Consider the following 22703-nt stretch of genomic DNA (forward strand, 5'->3'; position numbering starts at 1 on the left):
TTTATTTTTATTTTTACTTTTACTCTAACTATTGTTGTATCAACAGTTTTAAAAGTTATTTTCATGGTTGTGGACAAGAAAAAGCTTATTTGTTTCTGAAGGAAAATTAAGCAGAAAACTGATGTGAGAATTCTGATAAATTTTAATGAGGCAACACATTTAGGAACAATATGACATCTTGGAAAACTTGCGGAATGTCAAAGGCATTCTCCTACCTTGTATTAGAATGTAACTCTTTTTTTAATGTAGAAGCATGTTAACTTTAAGACGTTTTTTGTGGGGTTCATATATGCTTTCAATCAATTCAAAAGTTTAAAAGATATAAAATGGATTTTCTAATTGCATTAATTTTAGGTATGTGATGTGATGTTTAACAGATGGGTGTCTTTTTGTCTGTATAAGAAATTATTTCACAAAAGAAACGTTTATGATTTCAATAAGGTTTTCATTTTTATAAGACTCTTTCAATTTCATATATAAATTTGACTTTGTAGTATTAGGTTGAAATCGGTATGATCTGTGCACTTGTGTGAGTGGCTGAGGACTGGAGTAACAGATAAGCTTTATAAATAATGTTTCCATTGGTCTTTGATGATATGGGTACTTTGTAAAAATATCATGCAGTTAGCACTATGGAGTTTTTCTTTTATTTGAAAATATGTAATTAGAGATAATAGTTACTTTTTAACAAGTCTTAAGACGGTATCAAAGAATATGCAAATTAATCTAAATCATCAGAGCACAGTGAGAAATATATTACTTGATTACAGTTAATCCTACATATGAATAGTATTCGACTTCAGAGAAATGAACTTCTTCAAAGCATTTTAGTTTTTAATTTGCAATCTTATAAACTACTGGAAAAATCCAAAGATGTTAATGTATTTTACCCTGTAGGATGTTGCAATACAAAGTTGAACACATAAATAAGTGGCATTTTGAACATTATCTTGAATGTGTATGCCATTAGCAGCAAGCTCCCCACTCTCCCTCGCCAAGATTTCAATCTGATTCAGCTTCCTGCTAATGCAGGCCTTGGGAGATGGCAGGTAATTCTGTTGAGTTTTTGACATCCATGTGAGAAAGCTGGACTGAGTCCGGGGCTCCTGGCTTCCACCCAGCCCAGCTGGATCTTGGGAGAGTTTGGGGTGTGAACTAGCAGATGGAGTAATCTCTCTGTCTCTTTGCTTTTCAAATATAATGAAAACAAATAAATAAACAGTAAAAAGAACAGAAATGTATTTCTCATAGTTCTAGAGGCCAGAAATCTAAAACTGATGGGCAAGTGTCTGGTAAGGGGCTTACTGCTGCATCACCCCTTGACAGAAGAGGAGAGGGTGGAGAGAGAACAAGAAGGAGCTGAATTTTCCTCATACAAAGAACCTACTCCTGCAATCAAATCCGCTTTCTGAATTGCTTACCCAAATGTGCTTGCGAGAAACTTTGATTGATTTTGGTTCTTCTCACTCTTTTAGATAACTGTCTAGCTGGCAGGTGTTCTGGTTACTGAGAATGGCTATACTTTGAACAGTAGACTATACAGAATGTTCAGTGAAATAGTGAACACTTCCAGCAATAATAAAAACAGAAGTTTTAACATTTTGTGTTGATGTAAAAACAATACAAGGGAGTAAATGGAGTCTTGTTCTGTTATCTTGGGGATATCATCTGCTTTTAAGGAAGTCTTATGTTGAATATACTTAATTTTAAGCCATCTGTGGATTGACAAGTTGAAAAGCTTTGAGTCAAAGCTTGGGCTATACAAGCTCTATTGCTGTGTTAAAAAAAAAAAAAAAAAAGAAAGAAACCAGGAATCTGATACTGTTCCATCCAATGAGACTCGAGAGCAGTTTCTTTGGCAACATTTCTAAAAGGTCTACATCAGAATTTAGTTTGTGGAAGGAGTGATTATTATCATCAGTAGGTGTCTCATGGAAAGCTCAACTTTTGAAAATATATTTTGCACAAAACACCAAGGCCTTGCAGTGTTGGGTCATGTCAGAGCCAAGTACAGGGGATATATGGGGTTCATTATTGAAGTCATAGCCTTCTAGTTACTCTTTCACAAAGAGTGTATATTTTCTGCTAGTGCTTGATCTAATTACTAAAGAACTAGTAATAAAACTTATGGGTAGGCTAATCTAGCTGAGTTTTATTTAGCTAATACAGTTGTAAGTGTAATAGTTTACATATATTTTTTTAGGAATGTGAAAATTAGTATGCTTACTAAACATTTTAAATCACTGGCATTTATTTTCAAAATTTATTTGATGAAATTATTTCTAATTATTAACTTTTTTCATTATGGTCTTACACTTGTTTTCAATCATCTATAAATGCACACATTTTTATAATGTGTTTCAGGTAACACAATAGAATTTATGTCACTGGTCTATGCCTTTTCAAATATTAATCATGTCTTGAATCAGCAAAATTCTACTTCCTGTGTGATGGTTCAATTGACTGATTCTCCCCTTGCAAGTGTCCAGATCCCATATGAGCATTGGGTTATGAACTGGTTGCCTCACTTCCCAATGTGAAGCCAGGAGCCAAGGGCTTATTTCTTGTCTCCCATGTACATACAGGGTTTGAGCCATCCTCTTCTGTTTATGGCATAGGAAAGCAGAAGAGGATGGCTCAAATCCTGGCTTCACATTGGCCCAGCTCTGGCTGTGGGGGCCATTTGGGGAGTGAACCAGCAAAGCTCAACTTAAATTCCAAAGAATTTAACAAATTCTAATCTCATCCCATCTTTCTTACTTTTAACCTAATCAGTAACTAAAGGAATAGAAAGTTCCCAAGCAGCCACAAATATGTACTGAATCTTTTTCATGTTCAAAGCTTGAACTGAAGAAAATAGAAAATAATTATGTAAGAGTAGCTATTTAAATAATTTCAAAGTCAAGTTAAATAAAATCTAGTAGTCAAGATAATGTATTATCATTTGATGGTATGTCACCAAGATATATGATTTGTGCTTATAGAATACATAAAATCTTTTCTCTTTATGTTAACAAAAAAGAATTCAACACATAAAAAGTTTCATTATTGATGACTTACCAAATTCTATAGATTGTTCTGTAGAATACATTTCTGTTAGTTCATATTGAGTAGTTATAGGATATTAACTTGTAGTATTCCCTGTCTTTATTTTTGGCATAAGATTCATCAACAAAATGTTGAATGGAGTCTAGTTTCTGTCCAGCACTTGGTTCACTGTGTCAGACACCTCATTCAACCTCTAGATCCCAATCTGAATTGCTTACCTCATCTGAAAGCTAGTAACTGGATTTATTCAATTTCCTGTGGTTGCAATCAAAAGTAAAATTACTCAAGTAAAAGAGTTTGGGACACAAAATTTGGAACTTGAGATCTTGGGTACTGAAAGTAGGACCACCAGAAGTAGCAAGAACGCCCTGAGTATGGTCCTCTCAATGGGTACCTCTTACCTGTTCCTTGAAGGTCCCTATGATTGCTGGCAGACTCCTCTGAATCCCACCACTGCTATCAAATTATGAAAGAATGATCTGAAGCACAGAAACATTTTAAAGAGTTTATATGAATTAGAAACACTTAATGAATTGGAGAACACTAGACTGAAGGACATTTAGTGTTGTGATGTCAAATGTTAGAGGAAAGTATTTATAAAGAAAATACGCACATAAAATAAAGAACTTACTTGATTCATTTCAGATATAAGATTGCCTTTTAAAAAAACTTTTTGAAAATCCCCAGTCCCATAGTTGGATGTTAGTTGGTTGCTTATGATTGTTTAAGTTTAAATTATGCCTGTGGTAACAAAAGCAGAAATAACTAGAAATGACCCAAGTTTTGCTTAGGCCTACTGTTTAAGCAAGATTAAGGATGTTTTCAAGGCCTAATTGGTTTTGCTTTTAGGAGTTTTTTTAGGCTTGGTCTCTGTTTCAATTTTGCCATAATACTTCCTACTGGGAAAACATAATTTCCTGTGTTAGCCTCTGAAATGATAGGAAATAGAAAAGTCCTGAGGTTATTTTGAATATTGTAGATCAACTGTAAAGATAGGTAATGTTAAAGAGAAGTTACTCATGACACTTAATGGTACAGCCAAATTGATGTAAGGGGCTGTGAAAACAGAACTAGAGAATGTTGTAACAAAATGTTTGTGGGAGAGAGGTTGGACTTAAAACTCCTACAAGAACAAGGGATTTATGACTGAGGAATAGGGCTGGGAATCAGTGAATAGAAACTTACTAAGTGGCCCAGTGTGGTAGCCTAGTGGCTAAAGTCCTTGTCTTGCACTTATTGGGATTCCGTTTGGATGCCGGATCTAATTCTAACGACCCTGCTTCCCATCCAGCTCCCTGCTTATGGTCTGAGAAAGCAGTCAAGAACATCCAAAGCCTTGGGACCACGCACCCGTGTGGGAGATACGGAAGAAGCTCCTGGCTTTGGATTGGTACAGCTCTGGCCATTGTGGCCACTTGGGGAGTGAATCATTGGACGGAAGATCTTCCTCTCTGTCGCTCCTTCTCTCTGTATATCTGACTTTACAATAAAACTGAAATGTTTTTTTTTTTAAGTTAGTAAGAGAAATATCAAGGATAAATAGTTTCTGGTGGGACTGATTTGATAGGATTATTGCTAGAGGCAAGGCTGAGCAATAAGGCATCCAAGGTTTGGAGTGTAGGGGGATTTTTTTCTAACCTGATTCAGTAGAATTCCTGCTCAAAATAGAAAATGCAGGGTCAAGAGAAGCAAAAGTCAGCCCTTGTCAAGCAGAAGGTCCAGAGGAGCCTGAGTAAAGTTCTGGTCAAAGGAGAGCCTTTGTCAACAGGAGGTCACATCCCAGAACAGCATCTCATGATTTGCCCAATCACATTCCACAGATAATGGGAATATTGTTCAGGATAAAAACAGTTACTCTCCTATCAGAACAGTCTGCTGTGCTCATGATTCACTCCTTTCTTATCTGTGTTCTGTTGGTGGATTCTGCTTCTGTGGCCAGCTCCCTCTCTTTTCCTTTTTTTCTCAGTAATATTCTGCTGCCTCAGAGCTTCTGTTTCCTTAGGGCTTCCTTCCATGTGTTCCCTCTTTGCCGGCCTTGCTATTTTCAGTTGAAAAATTTGCCATTGACCGAACTGGATCTAAATGGAATAGGAGGAGGAGACACATCATTATTCTTTGTGTTTCAACAGAGTAGGTGGTGGGGCTGCGGGGGAAGGCAGATAAGTGACCTGGTCTGTGGGAATTTTTCCCAGATGCAGCCTGGGACATGTTTTTCTAACATACATATTTGTACTTCTTTCGACACTGTCTCCATGGTTATGCCTCTTCTCACATGTCAGGAAAAAGTCAGTGGTCACTGCTGCTGTAATTATTGCTAGCCTAAAAATTCTCAAAGGCCATGAGGAATGGCATCCAGACACATTCACTTTGGGACAAATGAATATTACTTCTCACAGAAATGGAATGTTGTCTGCTGGCGTGACCTTTCTGTGGCAAGAATAAAGCTCCTCCCACCCCTTTAGGAAAGATCATAATTATTGAGTCATGCTGTATCTTCCAAAGGCAGTTTTCTGAAAAGATGCATGCCATTGAGGTTTTTTTTTTTTTTTTTTTCACACTCAGCCTATAACCTGATCTGCAAAGTTTTGGGTTGTTAAGACAGACATTGTATAATTTCCTAAACTTTTTCATTATGTTAACCTGGCCAATCATCTAGGATAGTTGAAAACAAGCAGACAATTGAGTGATTGATCCATTGAAGACTCTCAATATTGTTACAGTTTTGGTTGTTGCTCATTTTTCTTCTTGATTTACAGTTTATTATACAGAAAATTTGCTTACCTAATTTCTGTTTCTTTTTGTGTGTGTGGGATTAGATTACAAAAGGAATTAAGATTCTACAGAATGAGATAATACAACAAGATGAGCGGTTGGCCAAAGCTATGGTCAGTGATGGTTCCCTTCATATTACACTGTTAGTGATGCAATTATTAAATGAAGATGAAGTAAATATGTAAGTAATGAAACATTCTTGAAATGTATTTTTCAGTTATTATCTTAATATAAATATGTGTTGCAGTACCTAAAGAGACATTAAACTTCTAAAGAAGTGGTCTTCATTATAATTTATTTCAGTTTGTAGTCAATGTAGAGAATTAATTATATAAAGAGTCTTCATAATCTAGAGTTTTTCACTGTATTATTTATTATCATGTTATAATCTTTGTTTTTTTAGTTGTTTTTTTCATGTTGTCTAAGTAAATACTTTGGAGTCTGACCTTTGTAGTGATTCTGGCATCTCCCAACCACCTCTTTAGGCAAACCATTCATTTTCTAAGTAAATGAAGAAAATAATAGTATCAATACATGCAGGCATTCGTAGGATGGGGCCTGGTATATAGTAGGCACTTTGATGTTAGTTGCTCTTACAGCTGCCTTTCATTAGGCCATTAGACAGTTTTAATTCCACTGTTTTTTTTTTTTCTTTATGGTTAAGACAGCAGAAGAGATACTTTATTGTATATTTTTTATACTTGGCCACAGCTGAGATCAGAAATAGTCCAGAATGTAGGAGTCCCAGGGCAAAGGGCCATCAGAGGTTGTATCTGTATCAGCAAAGTGGATCTCTAGGTGGCCATGATCATTTAGATCTTTTGAGACAAATTGTAGACAGTTCCAGGCATTCTAACAATTAGCTCCAGCATCCCAGGGTCTGGCACTGTGACTTCTGCTCCTTTGGCTGTTACCAGGTTCCCAGGCCTGCAGTTAACTTGGACTTTTGTCTCATCGTTGTTCTTTTGCACTTCAGCCTGAGCATTCGCTTCTTCCACTGCTTGGCTCTCATGGCTCAAAAGTTTCCATACAGGTAGCACTAAAGCTGAGAGTCACTTCCACCTTAGTTCTTAGAATTCTTGTGTACCACTCAGCACCCACTCCGGGGCTATGTTGTAAAATTTCAGTATAAAGTTATTGATGAGCACTTTCCATTCATAAGTGGAGGAAACTTGTCCCTTTTCTAGATTTTCTGGACACCCCCAGATGGTTCTCCATTTTTCTGCTGACTTGTTGTTAAGCCTAAACTCTGCAGAAAACTGGAGCAAGAATGCATGGTAGATTATTGTGTTCTACACCTTGACATATGTGGCTCCTGAAAGAATGCAGAACAGGCTTGAGTTTGGGCAGGGTGGTGAGGAAAAGGTAAAATAAAAGGGGGGAAATAACTCAAATATTTAGCCATATGATTGTAATGTCTTCTGAACAGAGGTAGAACCCCATGTCTTTAGAGATTAGTGTTTCTTCTTTATTCAAACTGACCTTCCCAACAGCAGCCTTGACCAACTTATGTGGGCAGAGAGTGGGAGACAGTTTATTTGATTCACTTGGCTGATCAATTTGCCAATCCGAAGAAAAAAGTAAGCACTATGAAAGGACATGCTAAAGAATATGTGATACAAGATAAAAGACAGAGAGGAAGGAGTCGTGCCCTATGTGTGTGTTGGAATGGTTAAACTCTCCAGTAAACCAGAACCAGGAGGATGAATATCTACATTGATACCTAAGTAAACATAGATTTCTCTACATGAAGAGAGTTAAGGAATTGGCTGATGTGATTAAGGGGGTTGGTGAGTCTGAAATAAGCAGTGTAGTCTGGCCCACCACAGACAGGAAGACTGTAGGGTCAAGTTCTTTTTTCTCAGGGTAAGTTAGTCTTTTCTATTAAGACTTTCAACTGATTGAATGAGGCCCACCCCCGTTCTGGAAGGTCAGAGCTGTTAACTTTTAGGTTACGGTGAGATTAAACATGTGTCCACATTTTGGGCAGCTAGAGAGTAAGAGTGAAATTATTTTCTGAAAAGGCATTGTTTATGTGAAAGATTTTTTTTTAAAGGTTCTAAGTTTTGGGGTGAGTATTATGGTGTTGTGAGTTAAGCTGCCACCTGAAATGCTGGCAACTTGTATAGGTGCCCGTTTGAGCCCTGGCTGCTGCTCCAGTTTTGACCCAGCTCCCTACTAATGTGCCTGGAAAACAGTGGTAGATGACACAAGTACTTGGGCCTCTGCACCCGTACGGGAGACTCAGGTGGAGTTTAGGCTCTTGGCTTTATTCTGGCCCAGCCCTTGCTATCGCAGGCATTTGAGGAACTGATGCATACAAGGTCTCTTTCTGTAACTGCATTTAGAATAAAATAAGATCTGTATTTAATGGAAGGATTCAAACTTTTTATTTCTAACTTCCATCCTTATGAACTAATCTTAATATGCTAGAGACCTAGATTATCAGTTTCTTATTCTATATTATTACTTTCATAAGTTTAGTATCATATTTTAGATGTTCAGTGATAAATTGACCAAATAATTGGAATGTATAAAACTTCTTAAAATTATGAATTATCTAAAGAAGCTATCATCTAGGTCCTTTGTGCTCTTACAGTATAAAATAAAGAAATAGAAATACAGCAGACCAGACCTAGACAAAGGATTGAAAAGATAACTTACCCTGCTCTAATTTGAAAACAACCTCTGAGTCTGAATTCCAGTTTCAAAAGTCTATATGCACATACTTTTTACTTCTATGATCCCAAAAAATATTTTCTGGAAACATACTGTATTGAAAAGAATTTTAATGTTAATGCTACCTCCAGTAGATTCTATGATTTCCTCTTTATCATTAGACTGTGTTTGTTGGTTTTTGCTAGAGAGCTGAAAGCTGAGATGACTTTAGCTCATCCAGATTTTTAAAAAGACACATAAGGAACTTACTGTATTTCAAAAATATTACCTTTTCTCATGCCCCAATTTGGTGTAGTTTCATTTAAAATTAATGTCTTGAATTTTTCTAATTTATGATGGATGAGCTTAAGGCCATTTTTCTGTCACGTTCTTTAATCCACATGACACAGTGAAAGACAATATTGAATTAGAATTATGCACTTGATATTGTTTTGAATATACATAAATATTTTGTTAAAATTGGATTTGCAATGTGGATTTATAGGTGCAATGAAAAATGTTGACATTTTCAAAGCTGTTCTATAAGATTGCATACATTATGTTATACAGAGAAATGAGATTGAATATGGAAATCTTGGATGAAAATCACCTAGACTTGATGTGAAGATTAAATCAAAAGTGTAAAAGAACAAAGATGTTGAAACATAACTAAACATTTTTTCATGCATCTGATGGGTGGGTAAACAAATCACTGATCAAAATACTTTAAATTAATGATACTTCACCGGAGTGTTTTAGAGCCTGTACTGTTAAGAATGTGTGTATTTCTTTTTTGAGTAATTGCTGCCCCCTAGTGAGGCTTCCATTTTTTCATAGTAAAATATTTACCCAGATTCCCATCAAGTTGGAAATAATTAATCCTGATTTTCAGCATTTAAAATCTGATCGTGTCTAATTCATTAGTATAGTAAATGTCTATTTTAAAAGAAAAATAAAGCACTTGGAGTAGTCCTATCATCACATGGGCTCTGTAACTGTTACAAACCTATAGCTATAGTTAGAGAATATAATGAAGCTTAAGCTTTATTTGAATCCTCATACAGTAAGTTACTTTAATATTATGGAAGTTATTATATTGTACAAGATAAAGGATATTAAAATTTGGTACTATGCCTTGCAAATATTAACTACTTTGCCTTTTTAAATAAAAAATTCTAGAACTTTCCACAAAATTTAAAGTAAGCTGAAGTAGATATTGCATATCTTGAGGTGTAGTATTAAATATTTTTTTGTTACCTATGTAGTACTTTCTCAGTTACAAATTTTTTGTGAACTATGAAGTTGTATTTACTTTTATGTTTTTAATAGTGATTATAGTCAGATAAATATTTAATTTACAACCTTCATAGTTTTTATTTAAAATTAATCATTTTAAATGTATAGATTGGACCTAGAAGGCATTTAGAACTTTAATTATTGCAAATATAAAATTAATTTTTCTTCCTAAAATTAATTACTTTGTTCTTTCTTTTGAATATTTCTATTACTGAATAAATAAAGTTACTGAAAAATCTGTTCTCTCTCATCAGTGGTATTGATGCGCTGTTGGAATTAAAGCCGGTCATAGAAGAAATCCTCCAAGGAAAGCATCTGCCTCTGGCCTTTCAAGGGATCGGTACTTTTGATAACCAGGTTGGATTTGTGAAGCTGGTGGAAGGAGATGACATACACCGACTTTTCAAGATAGCAGGTAAAACGGTCAACAGCACACTTCAGAAAAATCTCATCTGTTGAAGAGCAACTTTTTTTTCAAGTTGGTAATAGACATTTTTAACTTTGGGGAGCCAGTGTAACCTCATTTTGTAAGGGAGCTGCTTAGGTATTGCTTTATGAATAAATAGCTAAGTAAAGGACATAAAAAGTGATCTGGGTTCTGGGTCTCCCTGAAGTTGACAAGCTAGATTCAATTTGCTAAGATTTTATCCTAAAAGTAAGTCTGAAGTCTCATAATATTTATCATAACAATTGACATTTGGTTGGCACTTACTAAAGTACTAGGTGATTGAATAAGAATTTCCCATGGCCTACCTGAAGGCTTGGGGGTTTTGGAATTCCCATCTACCCCCACTGCAGAGAACCAACCAGTGGGTGAATCAGCATCATTTCCGTTTGTGTTCTTTTTGTGCCCTTTTGGTCTTATTTGCTGAGCAGAAGATCCATTTTTAGTGATAGAAAACCTTACATTTATTGGAGAACATGTTACTTTACTGTAGAAAGGCCAGGGAATTAGAAGCAGGAAGAAAAAAACGAATCCTGAATGAATGAATTTTGGGTTTGTTCCAGAGCTATTAGGTTAGCTATTAGCCTATATTTTCCTTTCTTTCCATGTCATGTAACTTCATTTTGTGTCCTCTCACTTTAACTTCAGTAATTCTTGGTTCATAACATGTTCTCATTATTGGTCCACACTTGGTTCACTTTTATCTGTCTGTCATCTTTTTATCTCTTGATTTTTTTCTCTTTTTCTTTCCTCCTTTTTTTCCTCCTTCTGCTCACTCTCGTTACTCTCCTCTGTCTTTATTTATTTTATGTTTAAATTGGAAAGTCAGATGTACAAAGAGGAGGAGAGACAGAGAGGAAGATCCTCCATCCACTGATTCACTTCCCAAGTGAGCGTAATGGCCATAGCTGTGCCGACCTGAAGCCAAGATCCCGGAGCTTCTTCCATGTTTCTCATGCGGTTGCAGGGTCCCAAGGCTTTGGGCTGTCCTAGACTGCTTTCTCAGGCCACAAGCAGGGAGCTGGATGGAAAGCAGGGACATCAGGATTAGAACCAGCGCCCATATGGGATCCTGGCATGTGCAAGGCAAGGATTTTAGCCACTAGGCTACTGCACCAGGCTCTCACCTCTGTCTTAAAAAAATAATAATGGAATATTCTGGAGTTCACCTTCCCCCCCAAAAAATAAAACAAAACAAAATTAAGATTCTGGTAGTAATCCAGATGAGTTGTTATCCCTTTGTCTTCTAACTTTTAAGCTAACTATTGTTCTGAATGTGGTTGTTTTCGTTTCCTTGTATTCTTCCAAAGTATATGTGTATGTGTTTATTTTAATCTTGGTTAGTTTTAACTTAACAAGAAGGTGATCTTGTTGTCTTTTTTGAGGGGATATGGTTTGTTCAAAGTGTACCTCTAGTTGGGGAATGGTAGAGTGAGTATTAGGGTTCGTTGTTGGTATGCTTATCTCTTGTGGCCTTAGGATATTTGTGACAAATCTTTTGTGCATGCCAGTGTTTGTATATGACATGGCCATGATTTGTATGAATTATTGAGGCAGAATTATTGTCAGAATATCAGACAAGATATCTGTTGTTCTGAGCATTGTGTGGTTTCAGTCAGCAAACTTCATCCAAATGATCAGAAATAGAGCTGTTTAGTTCTATTTGTAGTACATGATTTGTAAAATGCTTGAAATATATTTTACATAAGACCATTTTGGTTACATTGCAGGTATAATCATTATTAATCATTTTGGATAAGCAATCAAATTTATCTTAGCTAAGATTGTAAAATTTTTTTCCGTTAAATTTATTTCTTCTGTATAATGTTGAACTTACACAATTACACTGTACAGTTATATTAGCTTACAATCATACTGTAGTTGGAAGAATTCATTCCTCCAACTTGTGATTTCTAGTACCAACTAGGTGCTTGTGCTAGAAAACCGAAAAAAAGTTTCCTAATAATGAGTCTTGTGCAGAAAGAGACCAGGAATTATAATAAAGCACAATAATTTTTGCAATTACAAGTAGGTACAGAGTATAATAGATGCATAGGAGAAGAGGTATGGATTGAGAAAGTTGTTCAAGAAGTGGAATTTGAGATGTGGTTTGGAAAATAAAAGCTTTCTGTTTGGAAATTGGAAGGGAGTATTTTGAGCAGAGGGAACAGCATGTGTCAAGAAACCAAGGCATGTTTGGGGACCTGCAAGTTATTTAGTTTTATTTGATTATAAATTGCACATGTAGTGAGATTATACAAAATGAGATTCTTGTGCTAAAGTGAACCATGACAGTGAAAGAAGGGCTTGAAGCAAGTGGTGAGTTTGGAATAGTGACCGAGAGAAATGGAAGGGAAAGTCTTCTAAGTAACATCTGATGAATTTGTAGAGCAATGCTGAAAATGCATATTTGATAAGATTTCAATGATTAGTGATGGTGATTTTCTCTGCTATTTTATGAAAGTTTTATTTTTGATGATAACATAGTTGATTAGGGTGGGAAGGGTAGAGGCTTAGGGGAAGTGGTGAGACGATTGTTTCCAAATTTTTTCTTCTTGCTGTGTCTGGGGGAACGACGGAGAGGGGCAGAGATCAGGAGAGAAGCCAAACCCAGCCTCCCAGCTGCCTCAGTAACTGGGGATGTGGAACGGCCACCCAGTGTCATCCCAGGGTCCCTGATGTGGAGCATGCTCTGAGGGTTCTGCTAAAGCTGTTTTGATAGTTCTGAAATGCTATTGATCTTACTTTGGGTATTGTATATTTATTATGTATGTTTATCATAATACTTTTATACATATCTCTTTTCCTTTTCTGTGTTTTGAAGCAGCATCTTTTCTTCCTCCTGAGAAATATATCCCTAGACTTGGCCAGACCTTCAGAAAATTGGATCCATATTCAGATAAAATCCTGGAAGTGTCTGTAGAATGACATTTCAGAATTGCTGTGGCTGTATTTCTTTTGGTTTATAATGATTTTATAAAAGGTTTATGGAAATTTTGTGTGTGTAAATGTTTAAAAACTGATTTTTGTTGGGGTAGCCATTGTAGTGCAGCAGGTTAAATTGGCAGCTGGGATGCTTGTAACCTGCTGGAATCTTGGCTGCTCTGCTTCCTGTGCAGCTCCCTGCTAATGCACCGGGGAGGCAGTAAGGGACGGCACAAACAGTGGAGTCTTTTCCTCTAATATGGGGACATGAATGGAATCCTGGATGCCTGGTTTGACCTGAACCAGCGGGTGGGAGGGCAGTACATCTCCCTCTATCACTCTGCCTTTGAACTAATCTTTAGAGAAATAAAGACATATTATTGAAGATTACATAAGAGCTTATAGCGAATTTCTTTTTAAAATACCGATGTCAGAACTGATTTTCTTGGACAAATAATTTTTTTTTTTAACCTCATGGATGTTATTCAACATTAACTGTTTTTGAGTTAGAACTGCTTGTTTGAAATCTTAGAACCTAGTTTATGGCTTGCTTCTGTTTAGAGTGTTAGACAACGTCATTCTGTGAATTTGCTCACACGGAGCTTTCCTTTTTCTTTCCAGTCTCAGTTCTCCTTTGCCTCATTTTCCTTCTTAAGGTGTATTCTGCTATATGTGTAAAGTAATTCTGCTATAATGTATACTTTTTGAGATTATCCTATGGCCTAATTTGAGCTGTGGATTGGAGTACAGTGTGGACAAATAAGCAATCTTTCAAGCCAAATTTAGCCACAAGGACTTTAGCCATGAGGCTACTGCCCTAGGCCTGGTAACTGAAATTTTGATTACAAATAATTCAGAAACTGATACCTATAGTTTGTTTAGTCTCTCTTCCAAATTATTACAAGAAAATGCTAGACTTGAATATTTTTTTTTTGTAATAGAAATATCTCTAAACTCCAGAAACTTGTTTTCGTTGTTGTTTTAAGTAATTTGGTGGATGCTGCAGCACTGAGAATTCCATCCATTCTTTGCAAGCATCCTCCATAGCATATTCCAGTAAGGATGAAAAACACATTGTTTTCTGAGGAATGTGAAATCTCACTGGCTTTAACTTGAATATAAATCCAAAGTGCATCATTTTAGCAAAGGTCACTATCCCTGTAAGTTCTTTCTTGATTTTATAAATCTCAGTTACTGTTGCTTAAAGGTATTTGTAGTTGTCAAACAATGATGCCAGCGCCCAGCGTGATATCTAATTCTCCACCTTCAAATGCTGGCATCCCATATGGTCAGCAGTTCATGTACAGCTGCTCCCTGCTGTGGCCTGGGAAAGCAGTGGAGAATGACCCAAAGTGTTAGCACCTTGTGCTCCTGTGGGAGACCCAAAAGAGGTTTCTCTCTCCTGGCTTCAGGTTGGCTCAACTTTAACTGTTCAAGCCATTTGAGGAATGAACCAACAGATGGAAGATTTTTCTCTCTGGCTCTTCTTCTCTCTGTATATTTACCTTTTCAATTAAAAAATAGATATCTTTAAAAATTATGACAAAATATTACAAACAATGGCAAATGGGGGGGGGGATGAACAATTTGTTCCCTTTGGCAATCCCTGTTTGCTGTGCTTTCTTTGAGTGTTTTTATTTTTTGTAAGATTTGTTTATTTTAATGATAGAGTTACGGAGAGAGGAGAGACAGGGAGAGAAAGAGAGAGACAGAGCTTTTCTGTCCACTGGCTCACTTTCCAAATGGCCTTAGTGGCTGGGGTTGGGTTGGTCTAAAACCAGGATCTGGGGGCCAACAGGAGACAGAGATTTCATCTGGGTCTTCCAGGTGGGTGCAGGGGCCTAAGTACTTTTGCCATCTTCTCCTGTGACACGTGGGCTATCTTCTGCTGTCCCTGGAACAGTATCAAGGAGCTGGGTAAGTAGTGGAACAGCTAGGACTCAAACCAGTGCCTGTATGGGATGTTGGTGTTGAAGGAGGAGGTTTAGGTGGCTACACCACGGCTCTGGCCTCTTCGAGTCTTTTTTGTGTATGTTGCATTGTTTATTTTGATTGTGGCTTTTATCAGAAATCTAAATAGTGAATATATATGCAAGTTGTTTATTCACCCACAGAAACAGCATGCATTAATTAATTTTTGGATACATACTATATTAGAAATTGAAGTTTATTCTAAGCCTCTGTTTACATGGTGTCCAAAATGTTTAATAAGTAAATTTTTGTCAATGTTTTGCTTTTTAGGTTTATTTTTAAAATTTAGATTTTAAAAATAATTTAAGGAGAACAATTACATGTATTTCCTAGATAGAGTTCTAAGAAGCTGACCATAATATGCTCCCTCTCTTTCTTCAATCCCTCTTGGTTCCTTTCTGTTTTTTTATTATTATTTTTGACAGTAGAATACTTCCAACTTACTTTCTAACCACAGATGTAATGTACCATGAACCATAATTTTCAGTAAGTAAAAATTAGAAAAAACATTGCTTCACAAGCGCTATAAACAATAATCAAATGATGAGAGAGAAAGAGCGTGAGAGAGACAGACAGACTTTGATTTTCCATCTGTAGATTTACTCCTCAATGACCGCAACAGCCAGAGCTATGCCAGACCAGGATAAAGCTAGATGCCTGAAATTCCGTCTGGGGTCTCTTACCTATGTGACAGGGGCCCCAGTAGTTGGGCCATCATCTGTTGCCTTCTCAGGTGCATTAGCAGGAAGCTGGATTGGAGGTGGAGCAGTTCAGACTGGAATCTGCACTCCCATATAGGATGCTGGCACTGCAAGTGGAAGCTTAACGTGATGCACCACAACACCAGACTCAAAGAATATGTTTTAGATACTGTTTGAATTTGTTACGTAAAAGTTTCAGGATAAAGAATAATTTACAATTTCTTGGGTCTTTCATCCACTCTTTTACTCTCTAGCTGCTCACAACAGCTGAGACGAGAATAGTTCACAGCTGGGAGCTGAGAACACAGTCCATGTTTCACATGTAGGTTGTAGTAGGGATCCTTGTATTTGAGTGGTGTACATTAGTGGAGAATGGAATTGGGTGCAACTGTGACTTCAGCTCAGGTACTCTGATGTGAGATGAAGGAGGCCCAAGCAGCATCTTAAGTGCTATGACAAATACTTCACCCAAGTTTTGGTGCCTTTTTTTAATGATTTTATTACTATTACATTTTTTAAAATAACATTGTATTATGTGACACAGTTTTATAGGTACTGGGATTCCCACCTCCCCTCCCATAACCCTCTCCCCATGATGGATTCCTCCACCTTGTTGCGTGACCTCAGTTCAAGTTTTTTAGTTGAGATTCCTCCATTGCAAGCATATACCAAGCATAGAGTCCAGCATCTTATTGTCCAGATAAGTTCAATGGCTTTTTGGGGAGACCTTCTCTGGTCTGAAGGTAGAGCCGACAGAGTAAAAACCCAGTCAATCAAAAGCCGCAACATAACATCAGCAACAATATACAATATTATGGTATTAATTGACATAGTATTGAGTAAACAATCAAGTTTTGGTTTTTAATATGTAACATTGAAAAAAGCTTATTATACATTTTGAACTAGTAGAGTCTGAATCGATGGGGCACAGGATATGCTAATTTTCACATATATTAAGCTGAAGGAATTTGAGAACACAGCGAAGCAGGAAGATTGATCTTTGACCTCCTGCTCCTCTCACCAAAATCTGACCCTAAAACCCAGGGCGGTTTTCTGAGCTTCCCTGGAAGCAGGTCATAAGCTGCACTTTGGAGAAGGTGCCCTCCCTTCACCCAAGGAGAGGAAGATGGTATGTGTCAGGATGTGCAGAAGAAGCTGAGTAATCGTACCTTGATACGTTTCCCCCAATTTATTACCACTAGGTCCTACCTTTATATCAAATCATACTTCTCATCCGTGATTTGATCAATAAGGCTAACACAGAAATATGCAGGCTTGCCTGTTTCTCTGGGTCTGTGTCCATATGAAGGCTTTTATGTTGTGTAACTGTTACAGTTCATAGTACATGTATGTTTTCCTTTTTTCATCTTTTTTTTTTGTAACAAGTTTTTGGGTGAAGTTCATAGGATGGTTGAGAAAAAGATATTTCTCTTCTCCTACACTGTCGTAACTTGAATTCTGGATCCAGTTGGGGTGCCTGAAAAATTATTTTAGGTACATGCTGGTGGGAAGAAGAGGCCAGGCCCACTGATTCACTGCATGTGCACATGGATTTATGACAGTGCCACTCCAGGGAGCAGGTGGTGGCATCAGAGATGTGCATGATCTCAGATTTCTACCTTGACCTTGATGATGTTTTTCCAGAATAAAAATGCAACTTTTTCCTTTCTTAGTCTGCTCTTAAAGTTCATAGAATTATGAAGATACAGAAAATCATGCATTTATATGGCACTTCTCCACATATTACAATGATGAAATTACATTGAAAGGCTTTTTGCATAGAAATAGATATGCGATTTTATTCATTTTTTTAGCTCAATGTGATTTTAAAGAAAGTTATTAGATTATGATGGTTAAAAATTTTGCCTGCTAGTATTATAATGGTCCATGTGAATTGTTTTTTCAAAATGAGGAAAATATCCTTGGTTAACATGATAAAAGATTTCAAGTACATTTATTTCAGGGAAAGAAATAGAAAATTTTTTAGGCTGTTCATTTAAACATTTTACTTTATCTTATTTCGGCACTTCTTTCACCCACAACTGGTGAATATACCCTGAGTTTTCTGTTCCTTGTGCAGAACTTCTTTTGTGTTTGGTTACCTTGGGCTCTTCCAGGCTGCTCTGTTGCTAAGTCATGGATTTCTGGACACCACAAGCTGGTAGATGTCCCTGCAGCCTGATAACACTTTCCTTAACAGTTGGCCTGGACTGTCTTCAGAAACATCTAAGCTTGGCTGTGCTTTGCTCAGAGCCTGGGACTCCTCCCTTGTTGCTGTTTGCTTGTGTCCTTGTTCTTCCCTTTCCTTCTCACCGCACCTCTCTTGTAACTTTTTCCATTGGGTTTTATTAAGTTATTCTCATTTTATTTGAAAGAAAGGCAGAGAAAGAGGCAAAAGGATGGGTGAAGATGTTTCAGTTAGTGGCTTTCTCCCTAAATTCCTTCAACAATCAGGCCTGGATCAGGTTCAAACAAGGACCTAAGAACACAACTGGAGTCTCCCAAATGGTGTTAGTGACCAAAGTACTTGATCCATTCTCTGCTGCCTGTCAGGGTGCATATTAGTAGTATGCTGGATCATAAGTGATGTACCCAGCTCTGGGCCTTATGGTCATAGGAGTGAACCAGCAGATGGAAAGTCTCTCTCTCTCACTCTTCTGCTCTTGTTTTCAAGTAAACCAATAAAATTAAAGAAGAAATCAAACTGGAGTTGCCAGGGCTTGAGCTGGCAGTGTGATATGGGTGAAGGCATCCCATGTGATGATATCACTGTTGTGCCACGTGCCTCTCCTATTTATTTGATTTTTTCAATCAAATGCTTCATAGCACTTTGTTCCAAATGTTTAATTATCTTGTAAATACTAATTCATTCAGTCTCAACAAACTCATGAGTCTCAGAGTCATTATCTGAACCCTCATTCAGCAGGTAAGGGAAAGTGAGGCACAGAGGCTCAGTGGTAGAGCCAGTACGCTAGTCTGGGGAGTCTGATGGCAGAATCTGTGCACTCGGTTGTTGTGCTACACTATCACACTGTAAGTTTGCAGCTGGATTCCTTAAACATTCTCAAAGTGTCTTTTTGCCTTAGCGGAGACCTACATTGTTGACCTACAATCACAGCTTCTTGTAGAAGAAGACCAGTCATTTCACCAGGTCCCTAAAGCAATGAAACCCTAGATGCTGTGCAGGTTCACTCAGTTCTCTGTGGCTTTGGTTCTGTTCTGCCCTTACACAATAAAACTTTCATGGATGGTGCTTTATGTTTTCTGGATCAGAAGTGGAACAGCCAGGATTCAAACCAGCACCCATATTGTTTTTAGCATTTTTTTTTATCACTTCTCTATGGTGAGTATATTCATACATCTGTCCTCTGAGAAGAAATACAATGCATTATTAGTTGTATTCATTTGACTGTGCTGTGGAATCACAGAACTTATCCTTCCTGTCCAACTGTAGCATCAGATCCACTGACCTACCTCCCTCTTCCCTCCCTCTCCTCAGTCATTCGTAACTATTTTTCTGCTGTATTAGATTCAGTTGTTTAGATTCTATATATTGGGCTCAATGGCTAAATGCTCACCTTGTAAGCACCAGGATCCCATATTGGTGCTCATCATGTCCCGACTGCTCTACCTCCCACCCAGCTTCCTGCTTGTGACTGGAAGAAGCAGTAGAGGACTGCCCAAAGTCTTGGGACCCTGTACCCTGGCTTCTGATTTTGAACTGGCTCAGCTCTGGTTGTTGCAGTCATTTGGGGAGTGAACCAGTGGAGGAAGATATTTCTGTATCCTTCTCTACATAAATCTAATCTGCCTTTCCAAGATAGATAGATAGATAGATAGATAGATAGATAGATAGATAGATAAACAAATAAATTCTACATAGGATCACATGCTGTTTGTCTTTGTGCACCTGTTTATTAGATGCCTGTGTTACAGATTGTGGCTTAACCTATGGTGCTCCAAAACTAGTCCCAAAAGCATTGTTTCTTTACCAAAGTATTTACTTCAGTGTTCTTTATATGTGAAGTCTCCCGAGTTTTAGAAAAATTGTTCTTCATACACTTTCATATTCAGCTGTAAGAGGTAAATCATGGTGATTAGGGCCCGGCGTGGTGGTGCAGTGGTTAAGGTCCTCGCCTTGCACACCCGGGATCCCATATGGCCGCCGGTTCTATCCTGGCAGCCCTGCTTCCCATCCAGCTCCCTGCCTGTGGCCTGGGAAAGCAATCGAGGACGGCCCGAGGCTTTGGGACCCTGCACCAAAACTGGTTCATATTATTTCCCATGTCACTTATGTATTTCACAGACTCCCTTTCTGCCAGGACATGGGCATATGACCTAGATTCAATACGTACTTTGAGTCAGAAGCTAGTCACTTGAACAGCGGAGTGAAAGAACTGTGCAAACCTTATTTTTGGGAGTAAATTGTACATCAGTGGTGGTTGCTATTATCCAAAGCAGCTCTTTCGGTTTAGAAGTGTCAGTTATTGCACCTCATGATGGGGTGCTGTGATCCTGGGTTGGACTGTGCCAGAATGTTGGGTACCTCCTTAGGTTTGTGGCCTTCCAGCCTGGTGCTTTGGCTCTTCTTATGTCTTATGTACAATCCTTCTCTGCTCAGCTCAGCCAAAATTGCCATCTGTTACTTGCAACTAAGAACTGGGATTTTTCTTGGCTTTTACTGGCATATTGCCTAAATTTCTTTATTATCGTAGATTAGTGAAGAAAAGCTAATTGGGCGCAGTGACCATCAGGGAAGAGCTTTTAGGACATGATCCAAATTTGCAAAACATTATTGAAATGTCATGTTTAACACTTATTTGCCTTAAGTAAACGCTAATTTTTTTTTTTTTTCAAATGGCCAGCTGTTTGGCCTAGTAGTCAAAAAAACTGGTGAAGATGCCCAAATCCTGTATTGGTGTACTTGAGCTTGGTTCTTGGTCCTGCACCTGACTGCAGCTTCCTGTTGATGCTAAGAGGGCAGTGCTGATGGCTCAACTAATGGGGTTCTTGCCACTCATGTAGGAGACCTGGATTATGCCCCCAGCTCCTCTCTTTTTTTAGCTGGCTCGTTCCTGGCCATTGTGGTCATCTGGGAAGTGAAGCAGTGAGTGGGAGCTCTGTCTGTCTCCCTCTCGTTAAAAAGTGAAAAACAAAAATTACATGACAAGAACTTGGCATTGATGGGCTAAAATTTGAGGTGTCAGCTAAGAGTTTCTCTTCTTGGGTTTTTATGTCTCTTGTTCTTTGCCCAGTGTCTTCCAGGCAGCGGCAATCAAATTCTTAGGAGAGTAGAAACACAGAAGCAAAAGCAAAACTACAAGGTTGTGTAGTTTTGACAACTTGTTATGTCTGATGCTGGTAGAGTTTCTGGGTTTCTTAAGTCTATTTTTTGCTGTGGTAATTTATGGTCTGGGCAGTTTATGAAGTGCAGACATTTACTTTTTGCCATTGTAGAGGCTGGAAAGATTAAAGCTCTGGATGGTTTTTGCACAGAAGACATTTGATCTAAATTTACAGTGGTGGCTACTAGAGATTAGGAGGGTGAGAGGAGGGCAGAAAGAGGAGGTTTGATAATGGGTACATTGTTAAGGACATTGTTAAGGAGAAGTAATTGGATCTAGTGTTGATAATTCACTATAATGTGTTTAAATACTGAAGAAAGAACTGGAAGAGAGGAGCTCAGAGGTTCCCAACATCATGGAAAGATTAAAAAAAAAAAAAAGGAAATGTTTATTGTCTGATTTCATTCATTTACACAGTATATTTGTGTTGAAATATTACACAGTGTCTGATAAAAAGTTCAAGTGATCCATGTTAATAAAAATTTTTAAAAATAAATCAATGAAAAATTATATAAAGAAGAGAAATTTACTTTTCACATTTGGAGACTGGGAAGCTTAAGTGCTACCGTCTGGTAAGGGCTTTGTTACCGTTCCTGCAGGTGGTGTAAGGAAGAATGGCAAGTAAGGGACGAGCTCTGGGTTCTTGCCTGGCAGAAGAGAGTGAATGCGTGTTTGCAAGTCCTTTATATGGTGGCATTAATCCATTCATGAGGTCAGAGTCCTCATCATATAAACACTTGCCACTCCTTTCCTCACCATAGGCCACACCTCCCAACACTATTGCACTGGGGATTCCTTCCAATCCATGAGTTTGTGGGACAAATTCAGATCATGACCCTGATGGGAATTAGAGGCCAAATAAGAGGTAGCTTGTCTCCATTATCTTGTGAACAAAAGAAATCCAGTTGAGTTGGCTAGCAAGAGTGCTTCGTTCCTGAGTGTTCCAGATTTCCCCATGTTCCTAGAATGTCAGTGAATGTGAAAGGAGGGACTTTAGGTTTTGTACTGAATGACCCATGATGCTTCTGTGTGCCCAAGGGTAGCAAAAGGGCAACATTGTTCTTCGCATTTGGGCTCCTGCCTGCCTTGCTGTGTTGTGGTGAATGTTAGAATGAAATCTTGGAGTATCTGAGAGGCCACACAAGTTGCAGAAAGTCAGCATTTATGGGAACAAGAAAGGATCCAGCTGTGGGTGCATGTGCCTCTCCCTGCTCTGTATCCTCTGGGCCAGGCCAGCATGTGGGCCCCTCAAGACAGACACTACCACCAGCACTTGCAGTTATGTCACTACTAAATAAAATGCGTCAGTTTATTTTTTCTTTGTATTGGCATCTCAATATTGAAACTCTGCTGTTCTCTGTGAATTATATTCATGCCATTTAAAATATTTTTGGGTGGACCTGTCATTGCAGTTAAACCCTTGGTTTTCTTAAAATAATATGTATCATTGTTTTGTTGACACAACATCTGTTTCATTTTATGTTCCCATTTGAAAAAATAAATGCAAATCTTAAATTGTGCAAGAAATTTGCAAGCAGGATG

General features: G+C 37.8%; 1 protein-coding gene across 5 annotated transcripts in view; it reads left to right on the top strand.

The window, feature by feature from the left end:
* Nucleotides 1-22703, top strand: part of AKAP7 (A-kinase anchoring protein 7) — a 128544-nt gene that overhangs the window by 21253 nt on the left and 84588 nt on the right. For all 5 annotated transcript variants that reach the window (XM_040965682.1, XM_040965683.1, XM_040965681.1 and 2 more), the window contains exons 4-5: nt 5865-6001; nt 10029-10189. In XM_040965682.1, coding sequence (XP_040821616.1) covers nt 5865-6001; nt 10029-10189 — 298 coding nt within the window. The remainder of the gene's footprint in view (nt 1-5864; nt 6002-10028; nt 10190-22703) is intronic.

Source organism: Ochotona curzoniae, unplaced genomic scaffold (assembly GCF_017591425.1).
Source record: "Ochotona curzoniae isolate NIBS_2020 unplaced genomic scaffold, NIBS_Ocur_1.0 scaffold_3890, whole genome shotgun sequence".
NCBI lineage: Eukaryota > Metazoa > Chordata > Mammalia > Lagomorpha > Ochotonidae > Ochotona > Ochotona curzoniae.